Below are 17,254 nucleotides of genomic sequence, written 5' to 3' on the forward strand. Positions count from 1 at the left end.
CTCGGTTCCTGGGAGTACCTTCTGCGGTTACCTGCTGCTAGAAGGCGCTGGCAGCGTGGCCAAGAGGGGCTCTTGTGGGACGAGTTCCTGCTGCGAGGGTGGTCTTTGCGGGCCGGGGAAGAGCCTCCGCTCAGCTGCCTCCTCAGCAGGTAAGGTCTGCTACAGCTTGGTCAGGGTTTCCAGGATGTGTACGTAATACATTTCAAAGTCAGATTGCTTTGTTTACAGTCAGCAGCTTTGTTAATAAAATTCAGTTGGCTTTGGCAGTGTTTACCCAATACTTTGAGGAAGTGCTAGCGCCTTGCAGACCTCTCCTGCCTATAGCCCTTGAACATTACCTCAGAAAGCCATGCCAGCAAGGTTGTGCCTGGCTTTGTGGAGAAGTAAACCCAAAACATTGTGATTGAGTGTTGAAACAAACAAAATCTACTTGTTCAGTGATCGAAAGAGAAAATGCATTACTTTCTGGTAGTACAGGGTACTTAGTCCTTATCCTAAATTCAATTTCAGTCATAGGAAAAAATACTAAGTGTTGGGGGTTTTTTTCTTTTTTTTCTTTTTTTTTTTTTTTTTTTTTTTTTTTTTTTGCTTTGAGATATAAGATGTTTCAGAGAAACTGAATGGTGTAGAAAGCCTCACAGTAAGAAATGAGTGTTGAATTATCTAATGTGGATTATAAGCAACATTGAGGCTTCACAAATTCTGCTATAATCAAAGACTTACTTCAAAATATTATTTTATGCAAAAAAGCTCTTTTCTTACTGACAGTTGGGATTTAGATTATCTTTCACTATAAATCTTGCTGAGATATGGGAAAATGGATTAAATTCTTAAGAATTCTTGCTTAACAAGTTCTACTAAAAGCATAGGTTTAACTCCTATCAAAGTCAGAGCTTGACTTTGATCCTTCTTAAGCAGGAGTAAATTAGTTCACTCAGCTGATGTTACTGGAGTTCTGCCAGCATAGTGTAAATGAGATCAAATGTAGGAGCTTTATAGGAACTGGATGCAAAAAGATTAGAGTAATTCCTTGGGAGGCATTTTTCCATGGTTGCTTCCAAACTCTCAAGGACAGAACTAACTTTTTTTTTTTTTTTTTTTTTTCCCCCGATGCTTTCCTAGTATTTTTATCTTGTGCCTTTTTACTGACTGCGAACAAGCACTGAATGATGTTTTCGTAGGACTACGTATTGTAACTTCAAGGATCTTTTCCTTGAGCAGATGTAGTCAGGACCATCTTTTTTCTGTATATATTATATTTATTTACATGGAACTTCCATCTGTCACTTTACAGTTGTTCAGTATCATGTGGTTTACTACCCCTGAATTAACTCAGCAGACTGTACCACCTCATAGTTCATTACCTCTTCCAAATGGCAAACATCTTAATATTCAGCAAAGTCATATGTAGAGCTACTGTTTTCTGTGAGTGATTCAGACAGAAGGCTTCTGGTGGCAGAGGGAGAAAATCTAGCTCTCAATTACAGGCAGATTTAGCTTCCCAAACAGAGTGATTTCAGTTTACATGAGTCAGGGTGTTAACTGTTGCACCTGGGAATCAAATACCACCTGGTTGTGCTATTCATCCTGCAAAAGTGATCATCTCCAGCAGCAGGGTGGAGGGGATGGCACACCTTCAGAGGCTGAGATCATCCTGGCTCTCACCTTGGTGACCTAGTCTTGTGGCTGGAGTCTTGATATAGGGCACTGGAAAAGCTGAACACTTAAGGGAGGTGGAGAATGCAAAGAGACATAAAAGTAACAGCTAAGGCACTCTCACTTGCTCACCCATTAGTATGGCACATGATGCAGTGTAGTTTTTGCAAAATATTTATTACAAAATAAAAGTAAATATGGCAACAAAACTTAAATAGCAAATGACATGACATTGGCTGTAAAGCTCTTGCTATATTATTCTAATTAGTCTTTTACAATAATAAGCAATCAAGTATGTCTCCAAGGGAAGCTGCATGTAGACAGCTTGAATATACTTCTGTATTATCAGCTCTAGCTGTTTGTGAGAGATTAGATTTGTGCCTCCTGCTTTCACCAGCACCCAGCTATGAGCACTTTTGTCATGTGTTGGGCTGACCAAACTTCCCGAAGTGGACAGGAGTTAGCAATTCCCAAACTCTGTAAAACCTGCAGTGTTTCAGCCCAGTCCCTTCGCCCTTTTTTTTCTTTTAAAAGCACAGTAAATGATGCAATGCCCATCCCTCTCTAATAAGGAAATGAAGGAGCAGGAAATGGAGGAGCAACACTCAAGTACCTATTGTTCCCCTCTGAGCCACAACTACTCATCTCAGACTTGAGAAATTACTTGGATGTCTTTCCTTTCCCACCTACTAAAACTTTTAAAGAAAGCATGTAGGTGAGAGCAAGTCAGAAAGAGTTGTTTTTCCTGCTGAAAGGGCTTTCGGGTGCATTCTAAGCAGGAATGCAGTCCTTCTAGTCTCTTAAGCCACATGTCTAATGGAAGCAGTCCTTTAAAAAAAAAAAAAAAAAAAAGGGAGAGAGGGAAAAAGGTGTGTGGAATCTTCCTAAGGCACCCAAGATTTTTTTTAAAAAAGCTTTTCCTGCTCTTATTACTTACAGGACACTCTTGTTCATCTTCTCTCCAAAGTTAAAAATGTTGGCTATTTAGGAACTTAAATGTACATGAAGACATAGTTGAAGATCATTAAAAAAAAAAAAAAAAGAAAAAAAAAGAATAAAAAGAACAAAAAGAAAACTCTTAGTAAATGTAAAGCACTATGTCCAGACAGCCTAGGTTTCACTAACTACACAAATATATCACGGACAACATGTAGAAATAGTCACATTAATTCCAAGGTTTCCATTGTCAGCAAAAAGATGTGCTATAGCTGTATCAAAAACTAGGCAGTCACTGTTCAATATGGCAGCAGCTACCCCATCATGGATGGAGCGAGGAGTTGCCTCCCAGGTCAGCCTGCGACGATTGCCGTTCAGTTCCAGTCTGTATGCAAAGTTCTCCGCTTGCTTACGAGTGCCGATGAGCAGCACAATGGCAAAAAACTGCTGATGACCTTCATACTTCTCTTGTTTCTCCAACACCAGCATGAAGTGGTGACCAAAGCATGACTGCATCATGACCCAGTCAACAGCACCTGGAAGGTTAATGTCTGTGGCGAGAAAAACTATGTCTTCTCCCTGAAGGGTGGTAATGCTTTTGTGGGCATGCATTAGGTGGGACATCACGGCTTCTAAAGATCCCTGCCATTTGCAGGAGGCACCAGGGCATGGGCAGGAGTAGGGACGATACTCACAGATGTCTTCGTGTTCTGGCTTTTCTGTGTGATGGAGTGTCAGCGAACAGCCTGTTGTGGCATACTGGAAAAAGATCAAAAACAAGCCATCAAGAAAGACATCCAGCCTTAGTGTCTGCTGTTTCCACCTATGAACTGGAAACCCTGGTGATCACCCAGAACTCCTGTTTTCATTGCAAACTTTACATTGTGTACTTCTGTTTAGCTCTGAATTCAGAGCTAAGCTTTATTTATTTTAGTCTTCACTTGCAATAGGTTCTTCTTCTGTTTTGTGGTTGCCTTTTTAATGCAAGCACTTAGATGAAATGGATTGTTAGGCTGAGTTGTAGTTAGATCTCATCAGTCCAGATCAGTTGAAGTGGTCACGGAATGGATTTTCTTTTCTTTATAAAGAACAAAGGATTCTAGTTTCAACAACAGTTACTCGAGTGAAATATTTTTAATAAATGTACCTTATTACCATCACAGAACGAAAGTACTTCCATTAAATTCAAATGCAGAATCCTAACAGTTTAAATTTAGTTTCAATGCTCTGCAACAGTGAGAAGCAGAAGGAAGGATGATTTTTCACTTAGTTTATGCTTGGACCACAGGTAAGTAACATAACTTCTTTTAAAGTCCTTAGGCAACTTAGAATGTTATTTTGCTGGGGTGCTTTTACTTTTTCACAGTGAGTCTAGTTAGTGCATAAGAAATATGTTTACGGGGACCATCTCCACAGAGGAAAATCTTTCCTGTTTGCCCCAGCAGCTTAGTTCCCCTGCTCTTGCCATGGTCAGACAAGCCATGTCCTTTTTCTGTGGACAGGAGTAAGACCTACACAAGGTACTAAACTGCAAGGAAAAGGGAAGCTACACAGAGTCTCTTCTATTTGGTTAATAAGAAAGCTTAAATCTTTCAGCAAATGATTCAGATCCGTTTATTTTATTACCAGTTTCCTTAGTTTAAAAACACCTTCTGACAAAATGCTGATGCACTATGCCATGATGCCTCCCCAGCTTGTTTATTTTAAACACTGTCAAGTGATGGTTGCCACAGGGACTTACATTGCTCATGATACCTTATGCACATGGCAAATATCTTGACACTTATTGACTTCCACCTCCATTCTAAGATCTTGACTGCCCACACAGCTCTATGTGTTTGTACTTGTTTCTGTAGAAGATTTAATTTATGGTCACAACTCATCATACAGTCAAAGCTGGTATGACGAATTGTGGTGGAGACAGAAGTATAGTCAGGAGTCAGGAAAATGCTTACAGCTGACTTGTAACAAAAGGAAGGATGTATGTGTGTGTGTCCAGTGAGCTTTTGAGACATATACTAAAATCTCATTTTTTTTTCTCTCAGATCTCAGCAGTTTGAAGATGTTAGGCTTCTGGAGGACCAAGTATATTTGCTGTAAGCTCTTGCACCTTCACTGGAAGAATGCAATAGGTGAATTCTTGACATTGTGTCTCTCTACTTGAAATGTTTCAGTCACTGTGGTTACATGGATACTGAAATCCATAATCTTCCATAATCTAACTAAAAATCCTTCTGATTTGAGAAGCCATATGATTCTAATACCAAAACAGATTGTAGGTAAGGATCTTTCACACCATCTCTACATATCATCAAGGAAAAAGAGCAAAAGCCAATCTTTTAAATCTTCTTTTGCGAGTCACCCTTAAGGCTGACTAACTGGTCCCAGAGGCCTCTATCATTATAGTTAATCTTGGAGAAACAACTTGAGACCAACCTGTTAGCCTGCTAACCCTGAATTTATTAAGTGACAAAATGTGTAATCTTTACCACGCTAAAGGAGTAATGTGACTGCAAGCAGTCTGTTTAACACGCTCCTGTTCATACCTGTACTCATACCTGTTTGTTTATAGCTTACATCTGGGCAGAACTTAATGTTACTTATAATGTTTCATTAGCAAAACAGACCAAGCATATCATCTGTGATTGGCACAGAGACTTAAAGTGTTTTTTTTTTTTTTTTTTTTAAACAATGTAACTGTGTAATACAAAGTTCAACAGGTTCTTGACTTTAATATTAAGGATTATAGCTGTCCTGTTCACTCATACTTCTAGAAGATCAAGTCAAGGTTCTCTTCTCTGGCTTCTGCTACATTTCAGCTGGTAACCCTCCAAGTAAGCAGGAAAATCGCATCTAGATGTACACTATACAACCTTCACATTCAAAGAGGATTTTTCCTTATCTGTAGAGATACACTGCTAATACTGTCACACAGGCTACAACATGCATGCATGGCTGCTTTTTTTGCAGATGGGCGCTGTTAAGCTTTGAGGGTAATGAGGACTGCAAGCTGTATTAAAGAGTATGTTTGAATTGACAAGAGAATGTCTGAAAAAGTAAGTCTGGATAGGCTTAAAAGTTCAGCTAACTTTGCAAAGGCAGATTTTTTTTTTATGCTTATTTTGGGCTGACATGAGCACGAGAAGTTTCGGCTCACTGGGTTAAATGCCCAAAATGCAAGGAGTCAGAATCTTCTTCGCTTCCAGCAAATTACCCATGTTGCAAACAATACTAGAAATACTGGGACAAAGCTCTAGCTTGTACTTCTGTTCTGTGAGAACTTGTTTTATAGGCCATAAACAGTTAATGCTAGTTTTCATTTACTGTGTCTGCTCCTGCTGCTTAATCCTCTGCTAAACAATTTATTCAGATATGTACAGCCAGTGAGCAGGAAAAGCATGAGTTCTGCATAGGCATGCCTAAGGGGGAATAAAGGGCATTCTCCAGTCAAAGTCAAAAGTCCCATCGAGGCCAAACGTGTGGCCTGTCGTGCCTGCTGCCTTGTGGGGTAGTGCAGTGACCCCTTTATTTGTACTCTTCCAGTCTTACGGGTCTCTTTTTCCCCACTTTCATACCCCTCTTGATACTTGAACCAAGCAACGCATTGAACAGCATCTCTGAGTTTAACCTTATTAATAAAAACAGTAAGACTATACAAGCTGCTGGGCTGGGCCAGAGGGGAAGTCTATGTAGGCCAGCATCCCATTTCCAAAAGTGAGCAGTAGTGGACGTAGAAATCAGAGTAAGAACACGGCAAGCAAAAATAGTAGTGTTTCCCTGAGACACTCTCACAGGTTCCGAGGCTGTGTTTTTGTCTTTAGTAGCTCACACTGGATTTTTCTTCTGTGAATTTATCCAACTTTATCTTTCAGCCTACAGGTGCTTTCAGCATCCGCTGTGTCCTGCAGCAAAGTACTCCACCGCCTGTGTGAAGTACCTCCTTTCGTTTGTTCCTGAACTCATTGCTGCTAGGTTTGTCTGGGGAGCTCTACCAATAGTAGGAGAGACTGTAAATAGAAAACACTTATTTGCTGTCTTCATGCTACCTGGTGTTTCGTGGATCCTTATCATACCTGTTATTCAAACTGACAGTCTTTCCTTGTGTAGAGGTTACACAATTCCTGTGATCGAATTGTCCTCCATACCTTTTCTGCTTCTGCTATGTCCTTCTTGAGATGAGCAAACCTGGACTGCACACAGAAGTCTGTTTAGGCTACAACCAGCTTCTGGGCAGAGTATATTTATAAATTCTGCTTTGCTAGCAAAGCTGTTTCTTCTGTTATGGCTCACCCAGGAAAAGGCCAGTCAGTGTTACATTATTTCAAAAAGAATGTGCAGGCTCCCTACACGTATGCAAGTAGAGGACTGTAAGCAGACCTCTGCATAGAAGGGATTGCTGATCAATTAAAAACACAATAAAGAGTAAATAGTAGACAATATAAACACATTTTGATCAGAAAGAAAACAGAGGAATGCAGAGGAATGCTTTATTGGAGTCTGCTATGTCTTGCAAATAAGAAGTGTGACCTTACTTAGGTTTATTTCCTTAAAATCTTTAACATGACAGTTACTGGCTTTTTTTTTTTTTATTAAAAAGAAAAGCTCTGAAAAGGCTATGGAGTCAGCATTAGTCAGTCCATATGTACGTACATCTAGTCAACATACAGAAGTTTGTATACAATGACATGAATATTTAAGTCCAGTTGGCTAGCTGTTTGGTTACATGGGAAATCTGTTGTTCTTTCTCTTGGAATTGGTGTTGTAGCAACTGGTGGCATTTAAGGACACAGAATGGTTCTGCCTAACATCTACCATCGGTCTACAGGAAGTTAGTAAAGTGAATTTACTGGATCCATTTTTCTTCAAAAGGATCAGGACCATCTGAAGACTTAAACATTTATTTATCTAGTTAGAGATGGCTGCATTGGGAGACTCTCATTCTGTGTGAGGTATCTCTGTCCTAACTTCCAAGATGCAAAGTCTCACCACTCTCAGGAAACCTGGAAAAAAAGTAGTTTCAATCCCCTGAAAAATCAAGCCTCATGTACTTGGCTTTTCTAGTTACTGTATACATGAAAAATGATTGTTTTCCTTATTACTAATTCCTTATTATTGTTGAGTTGAATTAGAGCACTGAGAATTCACTGCTGGAATGCAGGAAGTGTTTTTTTCAATTGTATGTTGCTAAATACAATTCCATATAGCTGCCCAGCAGAGTTGCTATCAGTGTGTAAACAAAAACAGAGTATGCTGTTGGATATTCTTTCTTTGGTGATGGACTAATTTTCGACTGTATGTTGGAGGTAAATTCTACTATAAACTGAAACACAAACAGGAACTGTCTAGAGTTTCACCCATCACAGATCAGGAGTGCTGGTGTCATGTCATTTCCATGGTCACAGCCAAGATCGCCCAAGCATGAACAGCTCTGTTTGTCAAGTCCCATCAAAGGCTAGCAAAACACTGCAGGACACAGATGGTGATACGAGGGGGGGGGGGAGTGTTTGTACATGAATACTGTCGCGTTTGTAGCTGAAAACAAACATTTGCAACTCTACATGCTTTATAATAAACTTCAGATTCTAAGTGGTTTAAATCTAGAAATGTGTCATCCTCCCCCCATCCTCCCATTTCCGCCTTGCCCCTGGATTGCTGTTAGCCAGGCCACAATTCCAAGTTTTAGCAGCTCCACCTGAAGTCAAAGAACCTAAATCCAAATTAAATCAGCTCCATGATTAAAGAGCACTTTATTTCTATTTGCACACATTAAAAAGAAGAAAAGCACTGAATTCCTTTGGGTATTCATTAATTAGGAGTTTGAGTATGTTTATGATGTGCATTAACTTCTTCAGATTGCTTAGAGCATTAAAAAGCATTTTATATGTTCAGTAACTGCACTGTGAGTTTAAGATTTAAATCTCCCTTTAAATTTATTTGCAGAAGCCCTGTGAAGTGCAGAACTGCAATAATTATAGTTCTTTTTAAAAGCATTTATGGATCCTCAGAGTGGCTATAGCCATGAGTAACATCAAATCCCCATTTTATCTCTGTCATGACTCAACCTACTTATTCCTAGTATCCTTCATACAGTTATTTCTTAAACTACATAGAACTCTTCCAGGCAAACCATTGTCTTTGGTTTTTTTTTTCATATTATTTGCAGGGCTGAGAAGGAGAAAAAGGGCATACAACTGATTCGTAAATGGTGAAAAATACTGGTAAAATACAGGGTCAACTCCTAATGCTTGGTACAATCGCCGGTGCCAGCTGTGCAACGAGGCCACGGTTCTTGCTCGTGCCGCGGGTGCTGCTGCAGCAGCAGTGCGCTCTGGTGCACTTCTGGCTGCAGTGGGCAGACAGTTTGTCTCTGCCTTTGTCGCTTGTAACTTACGTAACAGCGCAGCGAGACCTTACAGTCTTGACAGCCTTGTTACTGTTTCTGGGCCTGAGAGGAAACAGTGAAAGCTAACATATGCTACCTTCGCTCAGCTGCCCTTGGGAAAAGAGAAAGCAGGAATTACTCATGGTGGAAAAAAACCCCACATAAAATAAAGTGTGAGAGTGGAACAGCAGCAGAGACTTATCTACCTTTCTGCCTCCACAAGGAGCAAGAGCTCCTGAGTGTGCTGGCAACTGGAGCGAAGAGAGATCTCCAGTGGAGCAGGGTTTTGTAAGCCAGCAGCTACAGAGGATGAGTGCTTCTGCACAGGGAGCAGCAGTGTTTCGTGGTCTGGGACGCAAAGCTCAGCGAGCGCGCCGCCCTTCCCACCCAGCGCCACCCGTCCGTGGGGCCCGACCTGGGGAATTCACGGTAAGAGCGCGAGCACGCGTCCTGTGCCGGAGGTACGCGCGTGGCCGTGCCGCGCCGCGCCAAGGGGCTGCTGCCAATCCCTGCCTGTAGCGACGAGCAGCTCCCGCACGAGTAGCTCGGCCCCATCCCCAGCGGGGCAGCGGGCGTGCTGCCGCTGCCCCCACCCTGCTCCTGGAGCCTGCCCTCCACGAGCGCCGCGGCTCGCGGCCTGCCTCGCAGCTCCCGGCCTGCCTCGCAGCTCCCGGCTGCACAAGGCTCTCGCTGCGGGGCTGAAGGGTGAGGAACACCGACCACTGCTATGTCAGCAAGTCTCTCTCACAAACTCTTCCAGTTCTGCACTAGCTTGCAAGCGCCTGGCTCAAGAAGCCAAAACAAACGCCAAGCCAATGCTAACCCAGTCCAGCGTTTCCTGCGTGCCTCCCCGGGAGGCTCTGACATACCCAGCAGCACAGACGGAAGTCTTAATCTTATTTCAGAAAAGACCAGAACACCAACAGCTCTCAGCATCTCGAGGAAGGTTCCAGCGTCACAGCCAGGATGCTGAGCTATCTGATCGGTGGGTTGCTTCAGTCTCTCTAACGTCCACCTCCCCTGCCTCCCTCCCTTTCCCCAGCCGCTGTTGATGCTGACGGGCCATCGACAGTGCCTTTAACTTGCTTTAAGGAGCATGATGTTAATCACAGAAATAATCCTTGAAGAAATTTTTGGAAATAGAGTATTTTTATAGGAACAAGCCTTTTATTATTATACTTAGAGGGTGCCCAAGTGGAGAAATGTTTACAACTGATATATGTAAACTGAAACTTGCCTGAAAAAATGTAGCGATCTTTATTCAGATGTGGGTTTTTCAGGGAGGGTAGAGTGAAGGGAGGAAGGGATGTTTAAACATACTTCTCTGCTAGTGTTTAATCCTCTACCCATAGAGAAAGAAAACCTTAGGGATGAACAAGCCAATCTCATCAATTAAGGGCCTAAGAAACATTTCTATTACCAACTGGATAAGTTAGAGCCTGACAATTAAATGTTAGGAATGCCTTATCTTCTTGTCTTTAAGGGAAAGACCCTCTATGTTTTTCTTCTTTCTCCCACACTTAGTTTAATCGTAAAGCAGCAGGGAAGAGCAGGTGTTTTGTCTGGCAGTTCCAGTGCTGGAGAGATTTGCATCCTGCATGGATCAGTATTGTATTTCAATGCAAGAAACAGAGGCTAAAGGATTTTGGTTGGAAGAGCTGTTCTAGTGTTGATGCACCAATTTCATTAGGACAACTAGGGAATACCAGCCGTCACAGATCAGACTGACAAGAGACTTTAGAAAATGAAAACTAGGCCAGCATTTCAGTGAAAAAAAAGTGCACTGAATGTTTTTATTCCCTTAGGCTAAGAATCAGTCACAGCTGGGCATCTTCACTGAACTTCTTGCTCTGCTCAGTACAGAAAAGCACATTCCACCTGTTATAACTATCGTGAGATTCACTCCCACTGAGGAGCCGAGCAGTGGGACGGGGTCCTGCGTTACCAACAAGGCAGAAGGATGCCTGCAGCCGTCCCACTCTGTCTTGTGATCGAGCCAGTCCTCACAAGGCTGGTGCCCTAACCACGGACAGCGCTTAAAATGCTGCACGAGTCAACACAGATGATCCAGGCCAAAGCTGCGGTTATCCCCGCTCATCGTCAGTGAGCCTGGGCTTCTGCAGGCCAGCCGGAGGGAGGCTGCTGTCACGCCTGGCTTTTCGCCAGTACACGCAATTAATGTCTACTGGCAGTCTGCACCTCAAAATCTCACCATGCGGCTGTCAGAGCCAGGCATTTGCTGCTTGCTCTTCAGACCACTGCTCTCTCGCCTCATCACAGCCAGCTGTGCGTTTTAAAAGTTTCCTCCAGTATTCCACATCAGTGATGGTTTTAGCAATTCCTGTATTTGTCCTTTGCTCACTTCAGCCCTGTGGTTTTAAAGTGCTTTTGATATGGCAGCATAAGCAGCTGGGGACTCCAGGAAGAATGGAAAGGATCCACTCAGCATTATCTCTGTGCACACATCTGCCATCCTGATCAATGTGTATTAGGAAGGATATGAACTTTAGAACAGTTCACCTAGTTCTTTTAAAGAGCACTCACTTAAAAAACCCTGAGACTTAAATATTTAATCTGAACACTCAAAATAGTGCTGAGACAGTCAGAACAGACTTTTTTTTTTTTTTTTTTTAAAAAAAGGTAATTATTGACCTGACAGCTTATCAGTCCCTGTCCCTCCAAAGAGGGCTGCAGAAAACTAACTAAAAACACAGAAACAGAATGGGATCCCTCCATCCAACAATTTTTCAAAACTAAGCATCAGCACAGGTTAAAATATTTGGAGGAAAAAAAAAACCTTCTAGCCTTTGTAACTACTGATTGTGCCAAATCCTCACACAAGACTGAGAGTAGGAAGCCAGAAGCAACCAGGAAGAATAATCTTTTTTTTTTTTTTTTTTTTTTTTTTTTTTTTTTTTTTTTTTTTTTTTTTAAGTTTGGTGATATTCTCATCATGTTATTTTACTTCAGAAATCTGCAGAAATGTGAAACAGGCTAATGGAGGTCAAGCAAGTACCTCCTTTTTCATTCTGGTTTTATGATAGGAAAGAAAAAGTGAGGGAAGGAGACACAGACAAGTGGAAAATGAAGACTTAGCAAAGCTACAAGTTTGCTTCCCACAGTGGCTCTGGGGAAGTCCCATGTGCTGTTGATTTTCATTTTCCAGTGAGAAGCAGCATGAGGAACTCTTAGGTTATCTTCAAGAGCAGCAGAGGTAGTATTTTAAATAGAAGACCAAGAAATCATGACCACCTATAAGCGATAGCAGTTTTGCTTGGCAATTTATGCTGGATCAATCTTAGAAAATTCCTTAAAGTCTCCTCATGAACTGTAGTATTTCCGTACCAAGCTAGCAATGAAGATTAGATACAGCCCCACCTGGGAAATTCTGCTGTAGTGGTGCTTGTTAGCTGTGCATCAGAAGCAATCATACAAGTAGCCAAACGTTACCACACAGTTCCTTTCCTCGCTGGTTAACAGATTGCTGGAACTGACCATGTAGATTTTGCCCCCCCCCCCCAAAACAAAACAAATCATGTAGTCCTTTGGCATTAAAAAAAAAAAAAAAAAAAAAAAGTCAGTACTCATAGCAGAGCACCGCAGTGCCCGTGCTTTCCCCAGTGCTGTGTTTTCTGGGGACCCTGGTGTGACCGGGGGGTGCCGTCGACGATTGGAGCCGAACCCGCGCGCGGCGGCGGCCGAGCCGCCCACGGCCTGTCCCCGTCGGAGGCGCGGCCCGCAGTACGCGCAGCGTTTGCGCCCGCTAGCCGGCTGCCGGTCCCTGCCCGCGGGGTCCCCGCTTCCACGGCCGGCGCGAGCAGCATTTTGCTGCCATCGCAGCGCACGCCGCTTCCAGGACAGGCGCTTCGCAGCCGGCAAGGGCCGCGCCGCTCCGCAGGGCAGCGCTCCGCACCGCTCCGCTCCGCAGGGCAGCGCTCTGCACCGCACCGCTCCGCACCGCAGGGCAGCGCTCCGCACCGCACCGCTCCGCTCCGCAGGGCAGCGCAGGGCAGCGCTCCGCACCGCTCCGCTCCGCAGGGCAGCGCTCTGCACCGCACCGCTCCGCACCGCAGGGCAGCGCTCCGCACCGCACCGCTCCGCTCCGCAGGGCAGCGCAGGGCAGCGCTCCGCACCGCTCCGCTCCGCAGGGCAGCGCTCTGCACCGCACCGCTCCGCACCGCAGGGCAGCGCTCCGCACCGCACCGCTCCGCTCCGCAGGGCAGCGCAGGGCACCGCAGGGCAGCGCTCCGCACCGCACCGCTCCGCTCCGCAGGGCAGCGCTCCGCCCCGCTCCGCACCGCCCCGCTCCGCGGCGGAGCGCGCGGGGCGCCGGGTCCCGCCCCGCCCGCCCGTACCTTGCAGGGGAAGAGCACGGCCGAGGCGACCTTCTCCATGGCCAGGTTGCGGATGCTGGGGCTGAGCGAGCCCCGGCAGGTGGGGCAGAGGCTCAGCTTCTGCCGGCATTGGTTGCACACGAGGTGCCCGGCCTGGCACTGCAGGATGGGCGGCAGCACATAGTCGAAGCAGACGGGGCACTCGAAGAGCGAGGTCAGCTCGTGGTGCTGCGGCGACACGGCGCCGCCGCCCGCCGCGCCGGGGCCCGCGATGACGGCGGCGGCGGCGGGCACCGCGGAGGAGCCGGCGCCGGCCGCGGCGATGGCGGCGGCGGGCGGCGGGCCGTGCTGCGGCTTCCCGCAGGGCTTGCTAGCGCCGGGCCCGGCGGAGGACGGGCGGCTCATGGCGCCCGGCGGGCAGCATCGGGCGGCGGCGGCGGGCGGCGGCGGCGGGAGCGGCGGCGGGGCCGGGAGCGGCGGGGCCGGGAGCGGCGCGGCGCCGGCCCTCGCCGCCCTTCTCGAACATGGGGCTGACGCAAGCGAGCGGCGGGGGCGGGCGCGGCCTCAGCGCGGCCGGCGGCTACCGAGCATGCCCGGGACGGGGCGGGCGGGGCGGCGGCAGCAGCGGCGACGGCGGGGCGGAAAGTGGGAGGGGAGGGGGAGGGGGAGGGGGAGGGGGAGGAGGAGGAGGAGCAGCAGCAGCAGCAGCGGCGGCGGGGGCAGCCGGCGCGGGGGCCGTCGGGAACGTCTTTGGGGCCGTCGGGGCGTTGGGGGGTCCGTCGGGAACGTCGGGGCTGTTGGGGGGGGCCGTCGGGGCGTTGGGGGGTCCGTCGGGGCGTTGCTGGGCGTTGGGGGGTCCGTCGGGGCTGTTGCTGGGGGCCGTCGGGGCGTTGCTGGGGGCCGTCGGGGCGTTGCTGGGGGCCGTCGAGAAAGTCGGGGCGTTGGGGGGTCCGTCGGGGCGTTGCTGGGGCCGTCGGGAAGGTCGCGGCTGTTGCTGGGGCCATCGGGGTGTTGCTGGGGGCCGTCGGGAACGTTGGGGCGTTGGGGGGGCCGTCGGGGCGTTGCTGGGGCCGTCGGGAAGGTCACGGCTGTTGCTGGGGCCATCGGGGTGTTGCTGGGGGCCGTCGGGAACGTCGGGGCGTTGCTGGTGCTGTTGGGAACGTCGGGGTATTGCTGGGGGCCGTCGGGAAGGTCGGGGCTGTTGGGGGGGGGCCGTTGGGACGTTGCTGGGGCCGTTGGGAACGTCGGGGCGTTGCTGGTGCTGTCGGGAACGTCGGGGTATTGCTGGGGGCCGTCGGGAAGGTCGGGGCTGTTGCTGGGGCCGTCGGGGCGTTGCTGGGGGCCGTCGGGAAGGTCGGGGCTGTTGCTGGGGCCGTCGGGGCGTTGCTGGGGGCCGTCGGGAACGTCGGGGCTGTTGGGGGGTCCGTTGGGGCGTTGCTGGGGCCGTCGGGGCTGTTGCTGGGGCCGTCGGGAACGTCGGGGCGTTGCTGGGGCCGTCGGGGCGTTGCTGGGGCCGTCGGGAACGTCGGGGCTGTTGGGGGGGGCCGTCGGGGCGTTGCTGGGGCCGTCGGTACACCGGAGCCGCTGCTGGGCCCGGTGTTAACGCTGGGGCCGGTGTTCCTGGGCACCCGCCGCCCCTCGAGGCGGGCCGCGGCCGCGCGCCGCCCCAGGGTCCGCGGCGGCCTGGGGCCCCCGCGCGGCCCCGGCCCCTCCGCCGCCGGCCCCCGCCGTGCCCTGCGCGGGCGCAGCTGCTGCCCCGCGGCTCGCGGAGCCGGGGCGGGCCGAGCGCCCGGCGCCCGGCCTCCCGGGGGAGGACGAGGCGGCGGCTGAGCGGTGCCGTGCCGAGCCTGGCCGCTGCCGAGCGGTCTGCCGGCAGCAGGAGCGCGGCGGAGCCGCTGGCGTGGGCGCCTGGCCGCAGCCCGGCCCAGAGAAGCCGGGGAGCAGAGCCGGGCGGCAGAAAGCGCTTGCGTAAACGCGCGTGTTCGTGGGAGCGCCAGGAGAGCCAGGCACTGTTGGGTGCGTTGCTTTAGGAAGGGGTTTTAATACAGAGATGCGAGAGAGAAACCAAAACCGTGGCTGTTTCTAGATGTTACTTAGATGGTTTCGTAGTTCTGTAGCACTGGGAAATAGAAAGGTAAAACAAGTTGTCCTGTTTTGATTCCCCCCAAAAAACAAGCTTGAAAATAAAAAATGGTGTTTTAAACACTTGTTGTTCTAGTTGCATTAGAGAAGGGAAGACACTGAAGTCCCAGGGCAGAAATCTTGTGGAATCCCTTTCACGTTACAGTAACATCAAAGAAAAAAGAGGAGAGTTTGTTGGAAGCAGAGTTGCTGTTAGGTGTGCGTGTGTGTCCAGATTCGATGTTTGTCTGGCTCTTGTGACTTTCCTTGCTCTGGGATTAGATGCAATTCTGAACCATTTCATGCAAAATACTGTTTCAGTGCCCTGGTGCAGCAGAATCGACTGTAATGAATGCTGTAATAGGAGATTATTTCCCTGCAGCAAAACGTGCAAGTTTTCTTACAAATATTATTTTCACCAGAGTTCTCCTTGTGGTTTGAGGCTTCTTGTCCTTAAATGAAAAATACTTATTTCTGAGATACCCACAGCAAGCCTTTTTTTAGCACTTCGCTATAATGCCGTTACTAGCAAAGTACCTTTAGTTTGTGCAACTGAATGACTCATTCTTGACTCTAGGCCTAGCAAAGTTTTTAAATGAGAGACTAGATCTACTCACCTTCTATTAAAAGAAGGTGCCTTAGTAACTGAAGCCTTATTTTTCTCATTGTGTTTGTTAAGTTCCATTAAACCTTACAAGATGGCACAGCCCAGTAAACAAGATCGTCAGCTTACGTTTTTGGTAACAGAGTATTTTACAGTATTTTCTTTAGTCTTTTCAGAAATCATACAATAATATATAATGCATTCATATGTAATGAGAAGGTCTTGCACAAAATATAAATTAACAATATCATAGGGTGAAACACAAACAGGGAAGTTTCCAAAGGCACAAATGGGAGTTATAACCTGAATTCTTGCTGAATTTTGTTAGGAACTAATTACTTCACTGAATGAAGCCTATGAAAACCTTTTCTCCATGAACGCTAGAAGTTAGAATGCACTAAGAAAAAGATTTGGAGGAGTTGCATTGGATAGTATAAAAAAATCTGTCTCAGAATTTTGGCATCTGGGAATAAAAGATGTAGCCAGTTTGGGAGACTTGAAAGAGTTTGTGCATTAAAAATAAATAATAATAAAAAAGGATTTTTCTCTCTTTGAGTGAAAAAAACAAAGCTGCTAGCTGCTTTCTCTGCAAAAGGCTGCCAGCCTCTGGTGCTGTGATGAGATGTAGCTGAGTCGGTTGTGTAGAGCTGCTAGTCCCTGCTTCCTCCTTTATTACGCAAAGGTGAAAATGTATTAAACCTGGCATTTCTTAGGAAGATTTAAGTCATAGTTTATTTCAGGAAATTGCAAGATTGGGAACTGAACTACCTCCCTGAGAGAAATCCTCTTGAAGTCTTGTCTGGAACAAAGTGAAAATGTGACATAAGCTATGCTTTAGTTCACTTGAGACTGGTGGATCCTTGTAGTTGCCACAAGACATGGTTAGATCTCTGCAGATCCCAGACGTTTTTCCGTTGGAAACCTCCCCTGAGTACAAAGAGGGCAAAGGAGGCAAGAACAGCTCTCATTAGTCATGCCTCTTCATCGAGATGCCTGTCTTCGGTAAAGGTTGAGTTGTGTATGTTCTCGAGAAGGCACTTGTATTTCTATTCAGTTCCCACTGTACAACAAGGAGGTTACTCAAGCGTATAGTTGAATAACTGGGGTCTTTGGAAGGGTGATATCTTTTAACTCTATTAGAGAAGATATTTCTTCACTGCCATTGATTCCTTTTACAAATGTAAGGAAAAAAATGGCTGTAGACAGCGTGGTTCTTGGCAT

The 17,254-nt window shown here is 47.2% G+C and overlaps 1 protein-coding gene across 1 annotated transcript; it reads right to left on the minus strand.

The window, feature by feature from the left end:
- Window positions 1-1,814: 1,814 nt before the first annotated feature.
- Window positions 1,815-13,713, minus strand: SIAH2 (siah E3 ubiquitin protein ligase 2). The gene is made up of 2 exons (XM_062582356.1): window positions 13,330-13,713; window positions 1,815-3,351 (listed from the first exon to the last, which is right to left on the minus strand). The coding sequence occupies exons 1-2, from the start codon at window positions 13,711-13,713 to the stop codon at window positions 2,794-2,796; spliced, it is 942 nt and encodes a 313-aa protein (XP_062438340.1). The 3' UTR covers window positions 1,815-2,793.
- Window positions 13,714-17,254: the final 3,541 nt, after the last annotated feature.

The sequence above is a fragment of the Rhea pennata genome, chromosome 9, assembly GCF_028389875.1.
Source record: "Rhea pennata isolate bPtePen1 chromosome 9, bPtePen1.pri, whole genome shotgun sequence".
Taxonomy (NCBI): domain Eukaryota; kingdom Metazoa; phylum Chordata; class Aves; order Rheiformes; family Rheidae; genus Rhea; species Rhea pennata.

What these genes read in the sequence shown, in the direction of transcription:
- SIAH2 (XM_062582356.1), bottom strand. Translation starts at nt 13,713, where the DNA reads ATGAGCCGCCCGTCCTCCGCCGGGCCCGGCGCTAGCAAGCCCTGCGGG. An exon ending in CCGTGCTCTTCCCCTGCAAG is followed by an intron (nt 3,352 to 13,329) that starts GTACGGGCGGGC and finishes ATCTTTTTCCAG; the next exon opens with TATGCCACAACAGGCTGTTC.